We start from the raw sequence: 18,344 nt of genomic DNA, 5'->3' as shown, positions 1-18,344 counted from the left end.
TTAAACTGAACTGCTTTCCTCTCTTTTGAATTTGTAAGGAAATCTAGTCACTTCTGGGTAAAACTGTTTTATCTACCAAACTCATTTCAAATATACACAAAGCCCTTTCTGTCCCTGTATGTTCTGAGTAAAGCAATATATATGTATGAGAAAAGTGAATATAGCAAATGAAATCATCAAGTTAAAAATGTGCCCAGTTTGCTTATATTTTGGCTATGGATATGGCCTTAATATTTCCTAATCAAACAATGGAGAAAAACCTACATGAATCACGTAGCAAGTTGTCACAAAACACAAAATCCCTAGTAATGTTCATGAAGTCTCATGAAGCAAAAATCCTTTGTATTTATAATCTACCGACTCCCTTTGAAGACTTTCAAAAACATTTCTGAATTATTCTGTTTTCCATTCTAAAATTCAATCTCAGGATGCTGGTTTCAAAGTCTTCCCAACACTCATTTGAAAATTTTTATTCACCCTTCTCTCTCCCCCAACGTCTAACACTTACTAAAATGGGACAAATACTTATATCTAACAGCATGAGAAGTTGATATGTCACTTTATTTAAAGGATAATTAGTCAGAAATCACCAAATTTCTGCCTCACAACAGAACAATATGACAATAACAATCGTTGGCAGTTATCAAACCACTGAAGTCCGAGTGGCCTCCTGAAGCTGGGGTTAAAAGCTGACCTTTGGAAATCAATCGTGTTCTCGGCAGAGAAGAATATTTCAGTGATATGAAAGCTGAAATGGAGACTATAATCTTTTGTGATTACCCTCGAGGCTGAAGCAAATGCAAAAAGGATAGTCTATGAATTGCTGATAATTTCCTTTGATGACCGATTCCCAGGAAATTCTGATATTACTCTTGCTCTGTCACAAAAATGATGGTTCCCCAGAAGTGCAGCTTCAAAGAACTCCACATCTGGGTGTCATAATGCTTCTTCAGAAGCTACTCACCCATTAAAGGGGCCAGGCCTGTGAGGTGGCAGCTCTCCCTCAGAAGACAATGGAAGGTCTGATTGCACAAGGATTGATGAGCTATGTGCCACAGGCTCTTTCTTAGAAAGTTCTTTTATGAAGGAACTAATTTAAAATGTATCTGTTTTAAACCTTTTTTCCCCCCACAGAAGTCTAAAGATTGATTATTTCTCTGCTGTTCCTAATAGCTATGGAACTATGAATATCTTGGCTTGTATATTTTTAAAGTTTTACTTAGGCTGATGTTTGTATTCTAATAAAAAATAGTTTTCATACATATGTACATATCGTTAAGGTCTATATAATATTTAGGGATAGACTATAAAACTACTAATCTTTTTTCAGGAAGCATTGAATCTACAGTTAGATGTCACACCAAATTTACAGTTAGGTGTTACTGCACAGGTTAAGTGGTTTTTTTCTTGTATGACTGGCAATTTAAGTTCAGAAAAAAAGGAGGTAGGGTGAAGAGAGATCTGTAACTGTCAAAAGTCCAAAGAATTTTTAGAATAGATTTCCCTATCAGTACATGAAGGATAAATGAATATGTTGACTACTTTGAGTTTAAAATATTTTTTTAAATTGCCATTTTAACTAATGTCAGTTTGATTAACAAATAACATGAGAATAAAGGTTCTATGTTTGGAAGTCAACGGTGTTTTGAAAATATAGCAGAACGCATCTTTAGGTCTTAGGTGTCAATGACAATGTGTCATTGGTACACAGATTTCGGGTTCAAAATACCTTTATACATAGCCTTCAAAGTCTAAATATTATTGAAAGTAAACGGAGAAAAAAGGAATCCAAGCAAACCAGTTGTGATTATTCCCAACCTCCACTCAATATACCCTCTCCCCAACCCTGCTCAAGATTCATTATCCCTCTGCCTTGTTTTCAGGCAGTCAGGTGATTCTGATCTTTAGGTATGCACTACTATTATCTCATTCAAGGTAACGCAAATTGAGCACCTGCTCAGCACCAGACATGACTTCTTTAAACTGACTGTAAATTTCTTAAACTCAAGAACAAGGTCTTAGCCATAACCCTGGCATCTACCTTGATTAGGATTGCTCTAATGCATAACGCCAGCCCCAGTGATAAACATAACTTGTACTTAAGGTAATTGGTTAGGAAGATGAGATCAAAGAGATAGAAATATTAATAAAAATATTAATATTATTTATAAGAATAGAGCTTTTCTGTTTAGGAATCGTTTCATAAACATAACATAACATAAACATTATCTCATTTGAAATTCATGGGTATTTTAAATTATTAAAAATAGGATGGTGATATGTTATATTGTTTTTTTTCACAGATTATAAATTCTAGAAATTTTCTAAATATTCAGTCATATCCTTAATTCTCCATAAACATAATAAACTCAAGTTTTCATGACGTAGTAATATAGACTAGGAAGGTATCACCCTAGTTTTAAAATGAGGAAAGTGGAGCTAAGTGATTTTTCTCAAGACCAAAGAAAACGAGTCCAGCTGTAGTCTTCTGACTCTTGTCAAGTGCTCTTCCCCATGTAATGAAGTAGATGGCTCTTCCCTCTTCTCCCTTCCACTCAGGTTCCTGCTTCTGAGGGTGGCATGAAGCAGAGTGCAGGCCAGATAGGACTGTTAGAGGCTTACTTTGGAACAAGTCAAGCAGCCTTATTTCTCAGATCAGAGGGAACGCTCCAAGTGGCTTTTTGGGAGGAAGTTGTGTATAACCGAAGAATGAGTGACTGACTGAATGAGTGAATGCCACCACACCCTTTAGAAGGTAAGTACTTCAAAAGTTGAAACTTAAGTATGATAAAAAAAAGTTGAAAAAAGTTGAAACTTAAGTATCACCATGTGATAGTGGCTATCGGTAATCATTTTAGCATCAAATAGCTTCAGGTTATTTTGGGAAATGGAAATTTTGTGGCTTTGATTATCATGACAATGAACCATTTTACACAGAGACCCAGACTGATTGTTGTTTTAATTGTTGGAGACTTTCTGTGCATTTCTAATTATTTGTAAACCATAAGCCTGTGAAAGGGATCACATATATTTCTTACTACACCTCTCAGATCTTCACTTGGCTCTAGAAACTGTTCATAATAAGAGAAAACAAGTATGAGACTGACAAATCTATCTTCTAAATAGAATATAGTGCAAAGCCTGATATTAGGAGCCACAACTTATTTCTTATTGGGTACTTAAGAAAATATGCCCCACACGAATAACCTGTGAGAAATACACACATTTACATTCAGGATACAGTAGGGTGGAGACCAGCTCTTGCTTATCTGATACGTAGCTTGTTTTTCCTTTTCAGTGGCAGAGCTGTCTATTGGAAGAGATGAGAAGACTGGATTACATTCTACAACCTTCTGATCTGCAAAAAGGGTACAACAATGACACACGTAGCCTATTTCATATGTGGATGTGTTGAAAGAATTGTAGAATGTCTTTAAAATATGCTAAAGCCCTCTGATACTAGAATTCCACGAAAATAAGGTATTATTCATATAAATTATGTTCTTTCATATTATTCCAAGCATCAGAACATAAAAAGGAAGGTAAGAAAACCGAAATTGACAGCTAAATCTGTGAAAAAAAGTATTTTTCCAAGAACCCTACTGAGCTCCACAAAGATGTTGAAACTTCACAGATTGCTAAATAGCACTCCAATTCATCTCTAGCACCCTCAATGGCAATTATAAAAATAAAGGAACTGGAATATTCCAAAACGTGTTTTTCTCTCCCTAAAAGAGATTTGAGACCTAATTCTGAATACAAGAATCTAGAGGGAGTAAAAAAAAAATGGTCTGTGCTATTGGATGGGTTCCCAAGCTTTGGTAAAGGTTTCTCAGGGAACACTACCATCAATTAATGTTTATAGAGCAACCAATTTAGAAATACCTTTTCTGGGCTGGAGGGAATGTTTTGTACAATAATATTTTGTCCCATTTTATATTTATTAAGCTCTCCTACTTTACCACAGGCATAAAGAGCCTTGGTCACTGAGAGAAGCTAAGAACAAGGTTGTTTTTGGTTTCTTCTTCCTTTAATTAACTGGAGATTTGTTAAGAATAAGATACATTTTTAAAGAAGAGGGCTGACACACACTTTTTCCAAGCTGACGCTACTCTTAAAAAATGCTGACCTGGGACAGCACCAAGACTGAAGACCTGCCTTGCCAGAATATCTGATGTGGCCTCCAAGTACACATAATCCTTGAAACTCTAGCACTGAAGGTGAGGTCCCAGAGCCATGTGAGGTTAAGACTAGGACGATGAAAGGGACACCAAGAGGACACAGCATGGTGGGACTACGGGTGCCTCTTTTCACAGGCTCCTGAAACCTTGTGTTCCCTTACCCCTTAAAGGTCCATCAAAGTCTTAATCTGATGCTTCTTGGCAGCTTTTATCAACTGAATTGACTATTTATTATAAGCAGAATCCTCTGTTATCTTATGGTGAATTATACAAGAGGAAGAAGTAATTTCTGTCAGACAGTGAGCAGCTTCTGCCTTTATTCACTATAACTCCTCCTTAGCACAATGATCGGCACATGCAGACCTTCAGTAAGTGGTTGTGAATGCATTCCTTTTCCTAGATAACCTGAACAAATAATTTCATTAAGGACAGAGAACACATATGACCACATATTATATAAGCATACTTGTGTATATATAAATACCATATCAATAATATCTACATATTCTAAAGGGGTTTCAAGAGTGAGTAAAGGGATATTTGAACACAGTCTTTAGTAGATAAATCTTGAGGTTTTTTGAATAAGGCAGGGGACGTGAATTAAGCTTAAAAAGGACATATTTGTGGTTTGAAGAGTAGAGGAAGACAATACTGAAGATCACTACATAGTTTGTTTTCCTTCCAGTGTTCATGTTTACATACTTTTTCTCTCTGCCATGTTCAATAGTGACATAAAAATTTCCAGACAGTAATCTCTGCTTAAATATCTGTACAAAAGTCTTCCACAGTTTTGTAGCACATTTCAAAGAGTTCCTATAACCACTGTTTTTTCTAATGATCTGGAGAGTGTTGCTGTTGACTTATCTAAATCCAATAATAGGCTGTCATCCTCCCCTCTTTCAGTAAATTTGAGTAACTGTGGAAAGTTTCAACTTGGCATATTTCTTTAGAACATATGAAAGAATATGACCCATTGATATATTTTAAGCATATCATGAAAATAAAAGTCGACCATATTCTCTTTTTTATTCGATTGGGACAAATGTGTCATTTCACGTACTGGACATACTACTGTCCTAGGAAATATGGGACATATAACATTTTATGACAGGAAAGCATTACTAGAGTAAAAAATAAGACTCGAATGGCAAAAATTCACTTCGGATTGTATTAGCAGAGGTAAGGTATTTTATTTAAATAAAATTAAAGAAAAATTTAAACAAAAGAAAAATAGGTATTTAAATGTTTAAATAAGGACTTCATTAAATTAATAAATATATTAAAAGCAGGTGAAACATTGAATGTTCTAGCTTACTTCAAGTTTCCTTATAGTAACATCTCATGAGAAACATGGCATGAATTAACAGCAAAGTGAATGTGATTTTGATGCCCTATTTCTTTATTTTGGACCTCCTTGATAAATATATTATTATTTCTACTACAAGAAAGAAAATTTTTATATAGTCATTGATATCACCAAACTATGAATAACCCAGAATCTCAAAGAGTCTAGAATGATAAAATAAATGGTAAACACATGTCTCATTCCACAGCTTGTCATGGATGATTCAAAGAATCATATAGCAACTTGGGACTTTATACTTTAGAAATGATCTTTATTCTGCTCCACATATTTGTTCATGTGTCAGAAAAAAATAATTTTAAGGTAGGTAATAAAAATCAGATTATTTTTCACAATAAAAGATCACTGAGCCTCTTGCAATAAAGCGTCAGAGACCTCCACTGTGCTTGTGCTTCCCTGGAGCAGTTGCAAAAACATGGCAGGACTCACAAAGACATTTGAAATAAATAGGCATGGAAACTACTGCCAAGCAGCAGAGAAACTGACAGGAGACTGTGGTCTTGAGTGGCTCTTGATTATAGCTACAGCTCTGGAGAGTCACACAAATATATCTGTCCAGGTATCTAATATGTGGCTGTTAAAAAGAAACTTGATCTTCTAATCATCACATACAAAACATAGGTTGCATACGTGTCTTAGTCTGCTTGACCTGCCATAACAAAATACCAGGGACTTGGTGGCTTAAACAACAGAAATAAATATATCACAGTTGTGGAGGCTGGAAGTCCAAGATCAGGGGTGCCAGCATAGTCAGGTTATGGTGAGAGCTCTCTTTCTGGCTTGCGGATGACTTTCTTCTCACTATGTCCTCACATGGTAGATAAAGGAAAAGTTCTCTGGGGTCTCTCCTTATAAGGGCACTAATCACATTACAAGGGCACCACCTGCAAGACCTCATCTAGCCCTAATTACCTCTCAAAGGCCCCATTTCTAAATATTATCACTCACGTGTTAGGGCTTCAACATATGAATTTGGGGAGGAAGGAACATTCAGTCCATAACACCATGTGTGTGAGTATGCCTTCTAAATGGACCTATTTTATCATATTAAGTTGACACAATCCATCGTGTTAAGTATGCAATTCATTTGAATTTTGAAGAAGTCTCTTATTAAGGAGAACCAAGTATTAGACAGGTATTAAACACCAAGTATTAAACACCAAGTATTATCCAGGTAAAATGAAGATAAAAATGGAATCCACAGTAAAGGAAATGGAAGATTCTAATTCTAATAGGGAGAAACAATTATATACATTTTGGCAGCTACCAAACATCATGTACAAAAATTAAAGGATGACCATGAAGCAGTTGGCAAACTGAAGTAACGTGAATAACAAAATAATGAAAACAGCTCTATTGAGATACAAAAAATTCATTCTTTCTGGCCTTTCTTGAACAGTATAAAGTTCAGTAACTATTTTCACTTTGCCTATATTTCTTGGTTTTTATTATCTTGCCTTTTCTAGCCTATTTATTCTATTTCTTACAAGTTTCTTGGGCACTGGGGTATTTTTGTTTTATTTATTTTGTTTATCTCCTTCCCCAAACCCAGTACTGTTTAGTCCATTTATGTTTTCAATAACATTCAGTAATTAATAACTTTGATTTTAAACTAAATGCTCCTAAGATTAGGGCCTAGGATAAGGAATGCAGTTGATACTTGCAGAGTGTCCGTACCATCCACACAGAGAAAGCCAGAACTATAGCTGGAGAAAAGTTTATAACTAATTATTGCCTTTAGACTAAAAAAGGATGACAATTCTCAGGAAATTAAAAGTAAACACCTGCTCTTATCACCTTGCACATAAGGCTCAGAAATGCCAGAATTCGGGCTTCCCTGGTGGCGCAGTGGTTGGGAGTCTGCCTGCCGATGCAGGGGACGTGGGTTTGTGCCCCGGTCTGGGAAGGTCCCACATGCCGTGGAGTGGCTGGGCCCATTGGCCATGGTCGCTGGGCCTGCGCGTCCGGAGCCTGTGCTCCACGGCGGGAGAGGCCGCAGCGGTGGGAGGCCCGCGTACCACCAAAAAAAAAAAAAAAAAAAAAGCCGGAATTCCCTTTGCTGGATGGGGGACCATGAACATTGAAAACCAAGGAACTAGAGCCCTTTCTCTGTCCTTTTCTCCCTTCCTTCCTTCAAAAGGGTTTTATTGAGCACCTATGCCAGACACCAAGCATACAAAGATAAACAAGATAGAGCCCTTGTTCTCAAGGATCTGACAGTCCAGTGAAGACAGATGGATAATCAGGGAGAATATGATGTAATCGGGAGGTACTCTGGAAATACAGAGGATGGGCACTTAAGTCAGATTGCAAGAGTCACAGAAAGTTTCCTGTGAAGGAGGTGATCTCTAGGTTGGGCCCTGAAGGACAAATAAATGAAGGTGGAGTGGTGTGTAGAAGTAAGCATCAGTGAGTTGCCAGGCAGAGAAGCCTATTAAACTTTAGATATAAAGGTCAAGATCTTTAAATTTGCAGGGTTAACATCCTCATTCTCCAGCCATGCATCCTTGACACACAGCCCATCATAAAATATCAGTGATCCAAACCCCATTTTCCCTAGTGTCTCCTCAGAACTCTGCTTGAACAGTGTCTCGAATTTTTTGCTTATTCTCACCTATAAACACTGAGAGAGATTTCGTCTTATGGAGTAAAAGGCAAGATAGCCACTAAAAGAACACTGTGAAGCATATCTCTTCACTGCATACAATTTAGTATAGAACAGGCACCTATTTGCTTTGGAATATGACAGAATCTCATTTCCTTCTTGCTATGTTTCTCATGTAACATTATCATACTCTGCTATAAAAATAGGAAGAAACCATTACTTTATATATATTTTTTAAATCCAAAGAAAATAGCAAAACTTGGAACTTCCAAAGCTTTCAGCTATGGTCTCAAGAGTACAGTGTTCATTCTTCTGATAATGGTTATGAGTTAAAATATATTTCTTATATTTACTAATATTACCCTTGATTAAAAATGAAGTGATTATGGTAGCATTCATGTTGGTTTTCAAAGAGCACACAGACTACTGAGTAGAATGTACTTTTAAAATTTGCTAACAAGAAACTATAACTGTTTTTAAAATACATTCTACATTCAAAAAATCCTTTCCTCTTTCTACTTAATGATTCTGCTGAAAATTATCTACCATGCTGCCAGAAAAGAGCACAAAAGATTTCTGATTGAGCTTTATTCACACTGAATGAGGTGGGAGGTGACACGGACCAAAAAAGCCAAGGACACAGAAGAGCTGGAACATCAGTTTTGAAGTTAGAAGATTCTAATACGAGACTCAGTTCTTCCTTTACTAACACTTTTTCCTCATGTAGACAATAGGAATAATAACCATGGTCGATTAAAATGTTCTAAGGTCTGAGTCCTTTGAAGAATGTAAAACATCACAGAATACAATAATCTAGTAGTAATTAATTAGTAGTAATGCAAAACTATTTTCCTAGGAAAATGTAGACAGTGACTTTTATGAAATTGCCCTAGGAAATCTGTGGGGTGAGTTAGACACTGGAATGGAAAAGTCCATAGGAAAAGGATTAGAGTAATTGAAACTGCAAATCAGTGAAAAATCATGGGTAATCCCATGATCCCATAAATTCATTTTTTTGCAAGATGATAGAGGGTCCCACTTGTAATGACTTAATTTTTAATACATTACCAGAAGGACTCTGTATCCAATAAATGCCTTGGATATAATATAGAGAGAATAAAATGACTATATCATGCAGTTCATTGCTATATTCTTCACTTTCATGAAAAAATTTTTTTCATTTGAAAATTACAAGTTTATTTGCCTCTAAGAAGAAAAAACAACGAACATCTCTTAGAATTATTCCTTGGATTTTCTCAAATACATCATAAGGTTAATTGCTATACAGAATAAACAAACAAAAAAGCAAGTTAATATATCTGTAAGTCCTACACAACATTAAAAAGCCATTATGAGACTATCTTTTTAAAAAGAACTTATAAAAATATTCTTTTCATTTCTGTTTTACAGCCCTTAAGAACAAAGAAGTGTATATAAGACATTTAGAAATTCTCTAAAAGTGACTTAGAGAATAGCGCTAATCAGATGATCACAGTTGTAAAAAGACAACAGTGATTGGTTTCCTATTAGATATGTACATAACATACATCTAGAAGGGGCTGGAAGGATGCATACCAGCTGCTGAGGGCGCTTTCCTTTAGAGAAGGGATAAGTGTGTCTGCAGGGGCCGGGAATGGTGACTTTGACATTTTGCTTTGAATGCTAATGTTTTATTTGAATTTTTGAAATAAGTATTACTCATGTTAAAAACAAAATACAGAGAGGTGAACCACAGTAGGAGACATTTATGCTTACCCACGTCATCAGTACTGCTTCCTGACAGTGACTGGACTTCTGCAGTGGCTATAAATGCTGTCTTCCAAATGTACATTAATCAAAATACAAAGACCTAGTAAATGTTTTCAGAAGTATAGCTTAATTCAATTATGTCTGGAATGTATCACCCATGTTTAGATAGAGGACAGGATAAGCATGCTTGATTTCAAGTTCTCTAAAATGGCACGATGTGTTGCTTTGGCATGGTCACTACTGATGGATTAATGTGACCAGAACAGGCATGACTTATCTTACTGAGTTGCTCCACTGCACTAGAAATGCTGCTCATCTTTTCAGGCCTTTTAAAAAAAACCTGTGTGACTTGTGTCTGAAAAAGCCCAAGAGGACGAAAATATTCAACCGTTTACTTGCTAAGTCGAGGCCAGTGCTCTTTAAAAAGTTGGCTCTTCCCCTACCCTCTAATTACCTTACAATGCCTAAGCCACAACAGAAGGCATGTCAGCACATTTTATTTACATCCCTTGAGGAAAAATCCTCTTGATGTTTTCACTTCATACAGAAGATACATTTGCAGAAGGAAATATTTGGCAGTACTTCAGATGTTCACTGTCTGGTAATGCAATTCTTTTTCTTGATTATGGTAGCTTCTATAATGCTGTATCATTCATGTAGACCATCATACCCCAACTGACTGTATTTATTGACTGAACAGACATAATTTATGCAATCATCTGAACTGGTTAACCTTTTCTTTTACTATAAGCTTAGAATCTAGCTATGGACTGATTTTAGGCTGAATTCTATTGTTGAAAGATGTCATGTTCCACTTGGCATACCTACAAAGTTGTCTTTCATTCAAACAGAAGAAGGTCAGCTGACCTGAATGAAGAACACTGGTAATTATAGGTAATTCACTAATATTTATCATGTAGTTTAAAGGGAATGTCAAAGTATCATGCAGACAAGTAACATGTCGACCTAAAATGAATTTTTTCCTTTTACTAATAGAATCGGATTCACATAATCTATAATAGCCTCCAAATAAGAATTCTGTTTGTGTAAGAGTCTTTATCTAAAAAATCTCCCAAATAAAAATGTACCCAGGAAGATGAAACATACACTTTCTTTTTCTTTCTACTAGTAGGGAAAAATCAGAGGCTTGATACCTCTAAATTGTGTTCTTGAGCATGTGAACAGCATCCCAGAAAAGATACGGGTTCTCAAGCCATTGAAAAGTCTATCAAAATTGTACAAAGTAACAGGTGAAAAGTCGCCTGTGGAAATATTTATAAAATAAATATGCTGGTTATTGTTTGGACTAGCTCTCATGGGTGAAGCATTATCTTTCACAATGTATAACTAATATATGGTCTAAAACTACACACTTTGGAAACAAGCTATATCTATTGCCTATTCACAATTGTAATGAAAGAAAGAGATTGAGGAGGAGACAAATAAAATAAAAATGCATTTACTCACTGTGTTAAAATTTGGAAACAGCCCAACAGCAGCAGAATTACTGTCTACTGGAAAAGACATAAATGGTTTGATATCCAGTGAAGGCTGCATCATCAGGGTAGGTGTGCGCACAAGAGCAGGAAGGGTAGTAGAGTGGCATGTACTGCCTGCCAAGAACAAAACAAAAATGAATTCAATCTCTTGCTCACATCCATCTCCCTCCCCAACTTACAGTGCAAAAACAAGACTGCTGAGCTGTAACCTGCAAGCGAGAGAGTTATGCTGGGAGTCAGCAAATGGCACAGGAGGAGAAAATACACTTAAAAGGGTCTTCTTGCTCAATGTCTAAGACAGTGAAACAGAATGTGTCCCTATGGCAAAGGTCAAAGGCTGCTCAGACTCTGCTGAGATACACAGTACACAGATCCTGCTGGCAGGTGAGGCAGAATATCATCCTCTTGTTCACCAAAAATGTAGGAGAGAGGAGGGGAGGAGCCTCTTGAAGCCGGATGCAATTTACTATTCACAATTATTGAATGGCTAGTCGGCGCATTTTATGCAAATCAGAGATAATTATAGGGTTTTTACCAGGGGAAGTAAACCTTGGACTCTTATAGTTACTGTCCAATCCCAGGAAACTTATCACTCAAACAATTTGTTCTCTTAAAAAAACAAACAGGGGGCTTCCCTGGTGGCGCAGTGGTTGAGAATCTGCCAGCTAGTGCAGGGGACACGGGTTTGAGCCCTGGTCTGGGAGGATCCCACATGCCGCAGAACAGCTAGGCCCATGAGCCACAACTACTGAGCCTGCACGTCTGGAGCCTGTGCTCCGCAACAAGAGAGGCCGCGATAGTGAGAGGCCTGCGCCCTGCGATGAAGAGTGGCCCCCGCTTACCACAACTAGAGAAAGCCCTCGCACAGAAATGAAGACCCGACACAGCAAAAATAAATAAGTTAATAAACTCCTACCCCCCAAAAAAATAACAAAACCCCCCCAAAAAACCCCAAACAAACAGAAAGTTGCCCTTAGTCTGGACACTGGAGAGTAAGAGAATCTAAAAGGGGTGATTTTAATCAGGGTAGAGGCAGGGTTTTGGGGGACAGGGAGGATTTGGAACCAAATTCTTGACTTCAACTTTTATTTCTAATGAGCCTTGTATTATTTTAGCAACTATCCTTTTAATAATTTATTAGCTGTCTTTACATATCTGGTGTAACCTGTCTGTAGGAGATTTAAAACACTCCTCTCCAGGGTAACATGCATTTTTCTCTAGCCTATAAGCTCTACATACTGCAGATAAGTAATCGCTGCTGCAGGTGGCTCTCCAGGAGACAGGCTCTGATATGCCCTTTCTAAACAAAATACAACAGGCATATTGAGATAAAATTCACTTACTTGAAGTGTACAATTCAATGATTTTCAGCATGTTCAGAGTTGTGCAACCAGGACCACAGGCAATAAAAGAAACTCCATACCCACTGGCAGACACCCCCAATTCTTCCCAACACCTCCAGCTCTTGGTAACCACTAGTCTTTCTGTCTCTACAGATACGTCTATTCTGGACATTTCATTTAAATGAAATCATACAATACGAGTTTTTTTGTGACTGTTTTCTTTTACTTGGCATGTTTTTAAGGCGCCTCCGTGTTGTAGCATGTATCAGAATTTCATTTCTTTTTAAAGCTGAATAATATTCCATTGTAGATGTACAATTTTTGGCTTATTTATTCATCAGCTGATTGGCATTTGGGTTGTTTCCACTTTTTGGCCATTATGAATAATGCTGCTATGAACATTCGTTTCTAAGTTTTTGTGTGGCAACAGGTTTTTAGTTCTCTTGCATATATACCTAAGAGTGGAATTGGGGATTGTTGGGTCATATGGTAGTCATATGGTTTAACCTTTTGAGAACTTCCAAACTGTTTTCCAAAATGGCTAAACCATTTTACATTACCACCAGCAGGGTATGAAGGTTCCAATTTCTCCTGACATGCCTACCTAGGACCACAAATAATTATATGCCTAAAATCCCCTGCTGGCTTCAAGGAGAAATGAACAGTATGGGAAAATGCTCTGACTATTAAAATTTCCACCAGTCTTCTTTCACGGTGTCCCAGAATAGTTAAAATTTCTATTTCAATGGTATATTTTTTGGTAATGAATTTCCTTAATAAACTCTGCATAATATTTCAAATCATTCCAGAACATTACTCGCAGTAGTGTTTAATGGACTGTCATACCTCATTTACTTTGATCCTAAAAACTGAAAAAAGAGAAGGGCATCTGAAGCATTTATCTGTAATGGCAAGTCTTTAGGTCAGCCTGTCCATTAGGGAATATAGAGTAGGACTCAGCCAAAGAGAATCAGCCAAAAGTATAGGTCAAACAGAATTTTTTTGTGTCTTTTTCTGATGCCAAAGTAAATACTCTGATCTCAGCCTGGCATTCACATAACCACCCTGCATTTAATTACACATTCTCCTTCTAACATTGCTAACTTCAGAGCTTGCAGGTCCAAGATGATATATTTTATCAATATGTCAAATGTTACAGAGGCATTTACTAAAATATTTATCTTAAAAGCTTTGCTTCAAAATCTTAGCTAAGGGACTTCCCTGGTGGCGCAGTGGTTAAGAACCTGCCTGCCACTGCAGGGGACACGGGTTTTATCCCTGGTCCGGGAAGATCCCACATGCTGTGCAGCAGCTAAGCCCGTGCGCCACAACTACTGAGCCTGCACTCTAGAGCCCATGAGCCACAACTACTGAGCCTGCGTGCCACAGCTCCTAAAGCCCGTGTACCTAGAGGCCGTGCTCTGCAACAAGAGAAGCCACCGCAATGAGAAGCCTGCTCACCACAACAGAGAGTAGCCCCCACTCACTGCAACTAGAGAAAGTCTGTGTGCAGCAACGAACACCCAATGCAGCCAAAAAAAGAAGAAAAAAAAATCTTAGCTAAATTGAAAAACAGGTATTTCTTATATTAGACCAATGGCCTTTTACTATTTACAATTATTATAATTGTCAAAAGTCTAAAGTCTAAAAGCATACAGTATACTTAAAGCTGCCTGTTAAAAAAGAAACAAAAGGCCTAAAACGGGGTCACTTGTGCTAGTACCTAACCTAATTGCAGTTAGAACCTAGGAATGTAATCCTACTCAGGAATGTTATCCTAACCAGTTAATGTGGAATCTTCTGGTCAGCACCAATGAGGCAACTGGTCATCCATCCCCCAAAGGAAGAGGAAGTAATCTGCCACACAGACTCCTTCTGTCCCGCATAGATAGGTTACCTAAGCCTGAAATAATCCTTTTTGTTTATGACTTTCTTGTCTTGCCTTTAAGAATCTTCCCTTTCTGTAGCCCTGCTCACTGGAGGGGATGCTGCTTGATTCATGAATTGTTCAATAAAACCGATCAGATCTTTAAATTTTACTCAGTTGAATTTTGTCTTTTAACATTTCTGATGAACAAATATATAATTATTTTGCCATTGTAGGTCTCCCAAAGGGAAGCAAAATTCTTTCTCTAAGCCCACAATGGTGGCTCTGATAACATTGTAACACATGGCCCTGGAGAGCCTGCAAGAGTCACTTTGTACTAACAAACTCAAATCAAACAGAATGCAACATGGAGCTTGTCAAACAGATTGCTCCATCGACAAAGGTCAGAATGTACAATGATCCCCCTTACCCAATCAAATCTCTAGGCTAATAAAGACAGGGCTCGAAAACTACTTAGCTGGCACCCTTCATTAGCAGCTGTTTACCATCTCATTAGCATTTTAATGACAGACAATTTGCCATGTAAAACACATATTGTTTTAAAGTACTGGTAGATCCTCTGAATAAATATAAATTATGGGGGGAGACCTTCAAGATGGCGGAAGAGTAAGACCTGGAGATCACCTTCCTTCCCACAAATACAACAGAAATACATCTACATGTGGAACAACTCCTACAGAACACCTACTGAACACTGGCAGAAGACTTCAGACCTCCCAAAAGGCAAGAAACTCCAAACGTACCTGGGCAGGGCAAAAGAAAAAAGAAAAAACAGAGACAAAAGAATAAGGACGGAACCTGCACCAGTGGGAGGGAGCCGTGAAGGAGGAAAGGTTTCCACACACTAGGAAGCCCCTTCACTGGTGCAGATGGGGGGTGGGGGTGGGAAGCTTTGGAGCCGCGGAGGAGAGCGCAGCAACAGGGGTGCAGAGGGCAAAGCGGAGAGATTTCCGCACAGAGGATCGGAGCCGACCAGCACTCACCAGCCTGAGAAGCGTGTCTGTTCGCCCGCCGGGGCGGGTTGGGGCTGGGAGCTGAGGCTTGGGCTTCGGAGGTCAGATCCCAGGAAGAGGACAGGCGTTGGCTGTATGAACACAGCCTGAAGGGGGCTATTGCGCCACAGCTAGCCGGGAGGGAGTTTGGGGAAAAGTCTGAACTGCTGAAGAGGCAAGAGATCATTGTTTCAGGGTGCGTGAGGAGAGGGGATTCAGAGCACCGCCTAAACGAGCTCCAGAGGCGGGCATGAGCTGCAGCTATCAGCGCAGACCCCAAAGACGGGCATGGGACGCTAAGGCTGCTGCTGCCGCCACCAAGAAGCCTGTGTGCGAGCACAGGCCACTCTCCACACCTCCCCTCCTGGAAGCCTGTGCAGCCTGCCACTGTCAGGGTCCCGGGATTCAGGGACAATTTCCCCGGGAGAACGCACAGCGCACCTCAGGCTGGTGCAACGTCATGCTGGCCTCTGCCGCCGCAGGCTCGCCCCGCATCCGTACCCCTCCCTTCCCCCGGCCTGAGTGAGCCGGAGCCCCTGAAGCAGCAGCTCCTTTAACCCAGTCCTGTCTGGGCAGGAACAGACGCCCTCAGGTGACCTACACGCAGAGATGGGTCCAAATCCAAAGCTGAACTCCAGGAGCTGTGTGAACAAAGAAGAGAAAGGGAAAGTTCTCCCAGCAGCCTCAGGAGCAGCGGATTAAATCTCCACAATCAACTTGATGTACCCTGCATCTGTGGAATGCCTAAACAGACAATGAATCATCCCAAATTGAGGAGGTGGAATTTGGGAGCAGCAAAATATTTCTTTTTTCCCTTTTTCTCTTTTTGTCAGTGTGTATGTGTATGCTTCTGTGTGTGATTTTGTCTGTATAGCTTTGCTTTTACCATTTGTCCTAGGGTTCTGTCTGTCCTTTTTTTTTTTTTTAAAATAGTTTTTAGTGCTTGTTATCATTGGTGGATTTGTTTTTTGGTTTGGTTGCTCTCTTCTTTCTACTTTTTTCATCTTTTTAATTACTTTTTAATTTTTAATAATTATTTTTTATTTTAATAACTTTATTTTATTTATTTATTTAGTTTTTCTTGCCTACTTGCTTTTTTTCTCCCTTTTCTTCTGAGCCGTGTGGCTGACAGGGTCTTGGTGCTCCCGCCAGGTGTCAGGCCTGTGCCTCTGAGGTGGGAGAGCCAAGTTCAGGACATTGGTTCACCAGAGACCTCCCAGCTCCATGTAATATCAAACAGCAAAAGGTCTCCCAGAGATCTCCATCTCAACGCTAAGACCCAGCTCCACTCAACGACCAGCAAGCCACAGTGCTGGACACCCTATGCCAAACAACTAGCAAGATAGGAACGCAACCCCACCCATTAGCAGAGAGGCTGCCTAAAATCATAATAAGGTCACAGACACCCCAAAACACACCACCAGACGTGGACCTGCCCACCAGAAAGACAAGATCCAGCCGCACCCACCAGAACACAGGCACCAGTCCCCTCCACCAGGAAGCCTACACAACCCACTGAACCAACCTCACCCACTGGGGGCAGACACCAAAAACAATGGAAACTACGAACCTGCAGCCTGTGAAGAGGAGACCCCAAACACAGTAAGTTAAGCAAAATGAGAAGACAGAAACACACAGTAGATGAAGGAGCAAGGTAAAAACCCACCATACAAAACAAATGAAGAGGAAATAGGCAGTCTACCTGAAAAAGAATTCAGAGTAATGATAGTCAAGATGATCTAAAATCTTGGAAATAGAATGGAGAAAATACAAGAAACGTTTAACAAGGACCTAGAGAATGGAAGAGCGAACAAACAATGAAGAACAACACAATAAATGAAATTAAAAACTCTCTAGAAGGAATCAATAGCAGAATAACTGAGGCAGAAGGACAGATAAGTGACCTGGAAGATAAAATAGTGGAAATAACTACTGCAGAGCAGAATAAAGAAAAAAGAATGAAAAGAATTGGGGACAGTCTCAGAGACCTCTGGGACAATATTAAACGCACCAACATTCAAATTATGAGGGGTCCCAGAAGAAGAAAAGAAAAAGAAAGGGACTGAGAAAATGTTTGAAGAGTTATAGTTGAAAACTTCCTTAATATGGGAAAGGAAATAGTTAATCAAGTCTAGGAAGCACAGAGAGTCCCACACAGGATAAATCCAAGGAGAAACATGCCAAGACACATATTAACCAAACTATCAAAAATTAAATACAAAGACAAAATATTAAAAGCAGCAAGGGAAAAACAACAAAGAACATAGAAGGGAATCCCCATAAGGTTAACAGCTGATCTTTCAGCAGAAACTCTGCAAGCCAGAAGGGAGTGGCAGGACATACTGAGAGTGATGAAAGAGAAAAACCTACAACCAAGATTACTCCACCCAGCAAGGATCTCATTCAGATTCGACAGAGAAATTAAAACCCTTACAGACAAGCAAAAGCTAAGAGAATTCAGCACCACCAAACCAGCTCTACAACAAATGCTGAAGGAACTTCTCTTCCTTCTCTTTAGCAGGCAGGAAACACAAGAGAAGGAAAAGACCTACAATAACAAACACAAAACAATTAAGAAAATGGTCATACAAACATACATATTGATAATTGCCTTAAATGTAAATGGATTAAATGCTCCAACCGAAAGACATAGACTGGGTGAATGGATACAAAAACAAAACCCATATATATGTTGTCTACAAGAGACCCACTTCAGACCTAGGG

The 18,344-nt window shown here is 38.8% G+C and overlaps 1 protein-coding gene across 11 annotated transcripts in view; it reads right to left on the bottom strand.

Moving 5' to 3' along the window:
* Nucleotides 1-18,344, bottom strand: part of ZNF385B (zinc finger protein 385B) — a 390,846-nt gene that overhangs the window by 72,479 nt on the left and 300,023 nt on the right. For 10 of the 11 annotated variants that reach the window (XM_060302191.1, XM_060302193.2, XM_060302189.1 and 7 more), the window contains one exon: nucleotides 11,366-11,511. The exons of the other annotated variant lie outside the window; for it this stretch is intronic. In XM_060302191.1, coding sequence (XP_060158174.1) covers nucleotides 11,366-11,511 — 146 coding nt within the window. The remainder of the gene's footprint in view (nucleotides 1-11,365; nucleotides 11,512-18,344) is intronic. 11 annotated transcript variants of the gene reach the window in all.

Source organism: Globicephala melas, chromosome 7, assembly GCF_963455315.2.
Source record: "Globicephala melas chromosome 7, mGloMel1.2, whole genome shotgun sequence".
Classification (NCBI taxonomy): domain Eukaryota; kingdom Metazoa; phylum Chordata; class Mammalia; order Artiodactyla; family Delphinidae; genus Globicephala; species Globicephala melas.
Note: the sequence above shows the minus strand (reverse complement) of the source record. Positions and strands in the feature narration are given on the sequence as shown.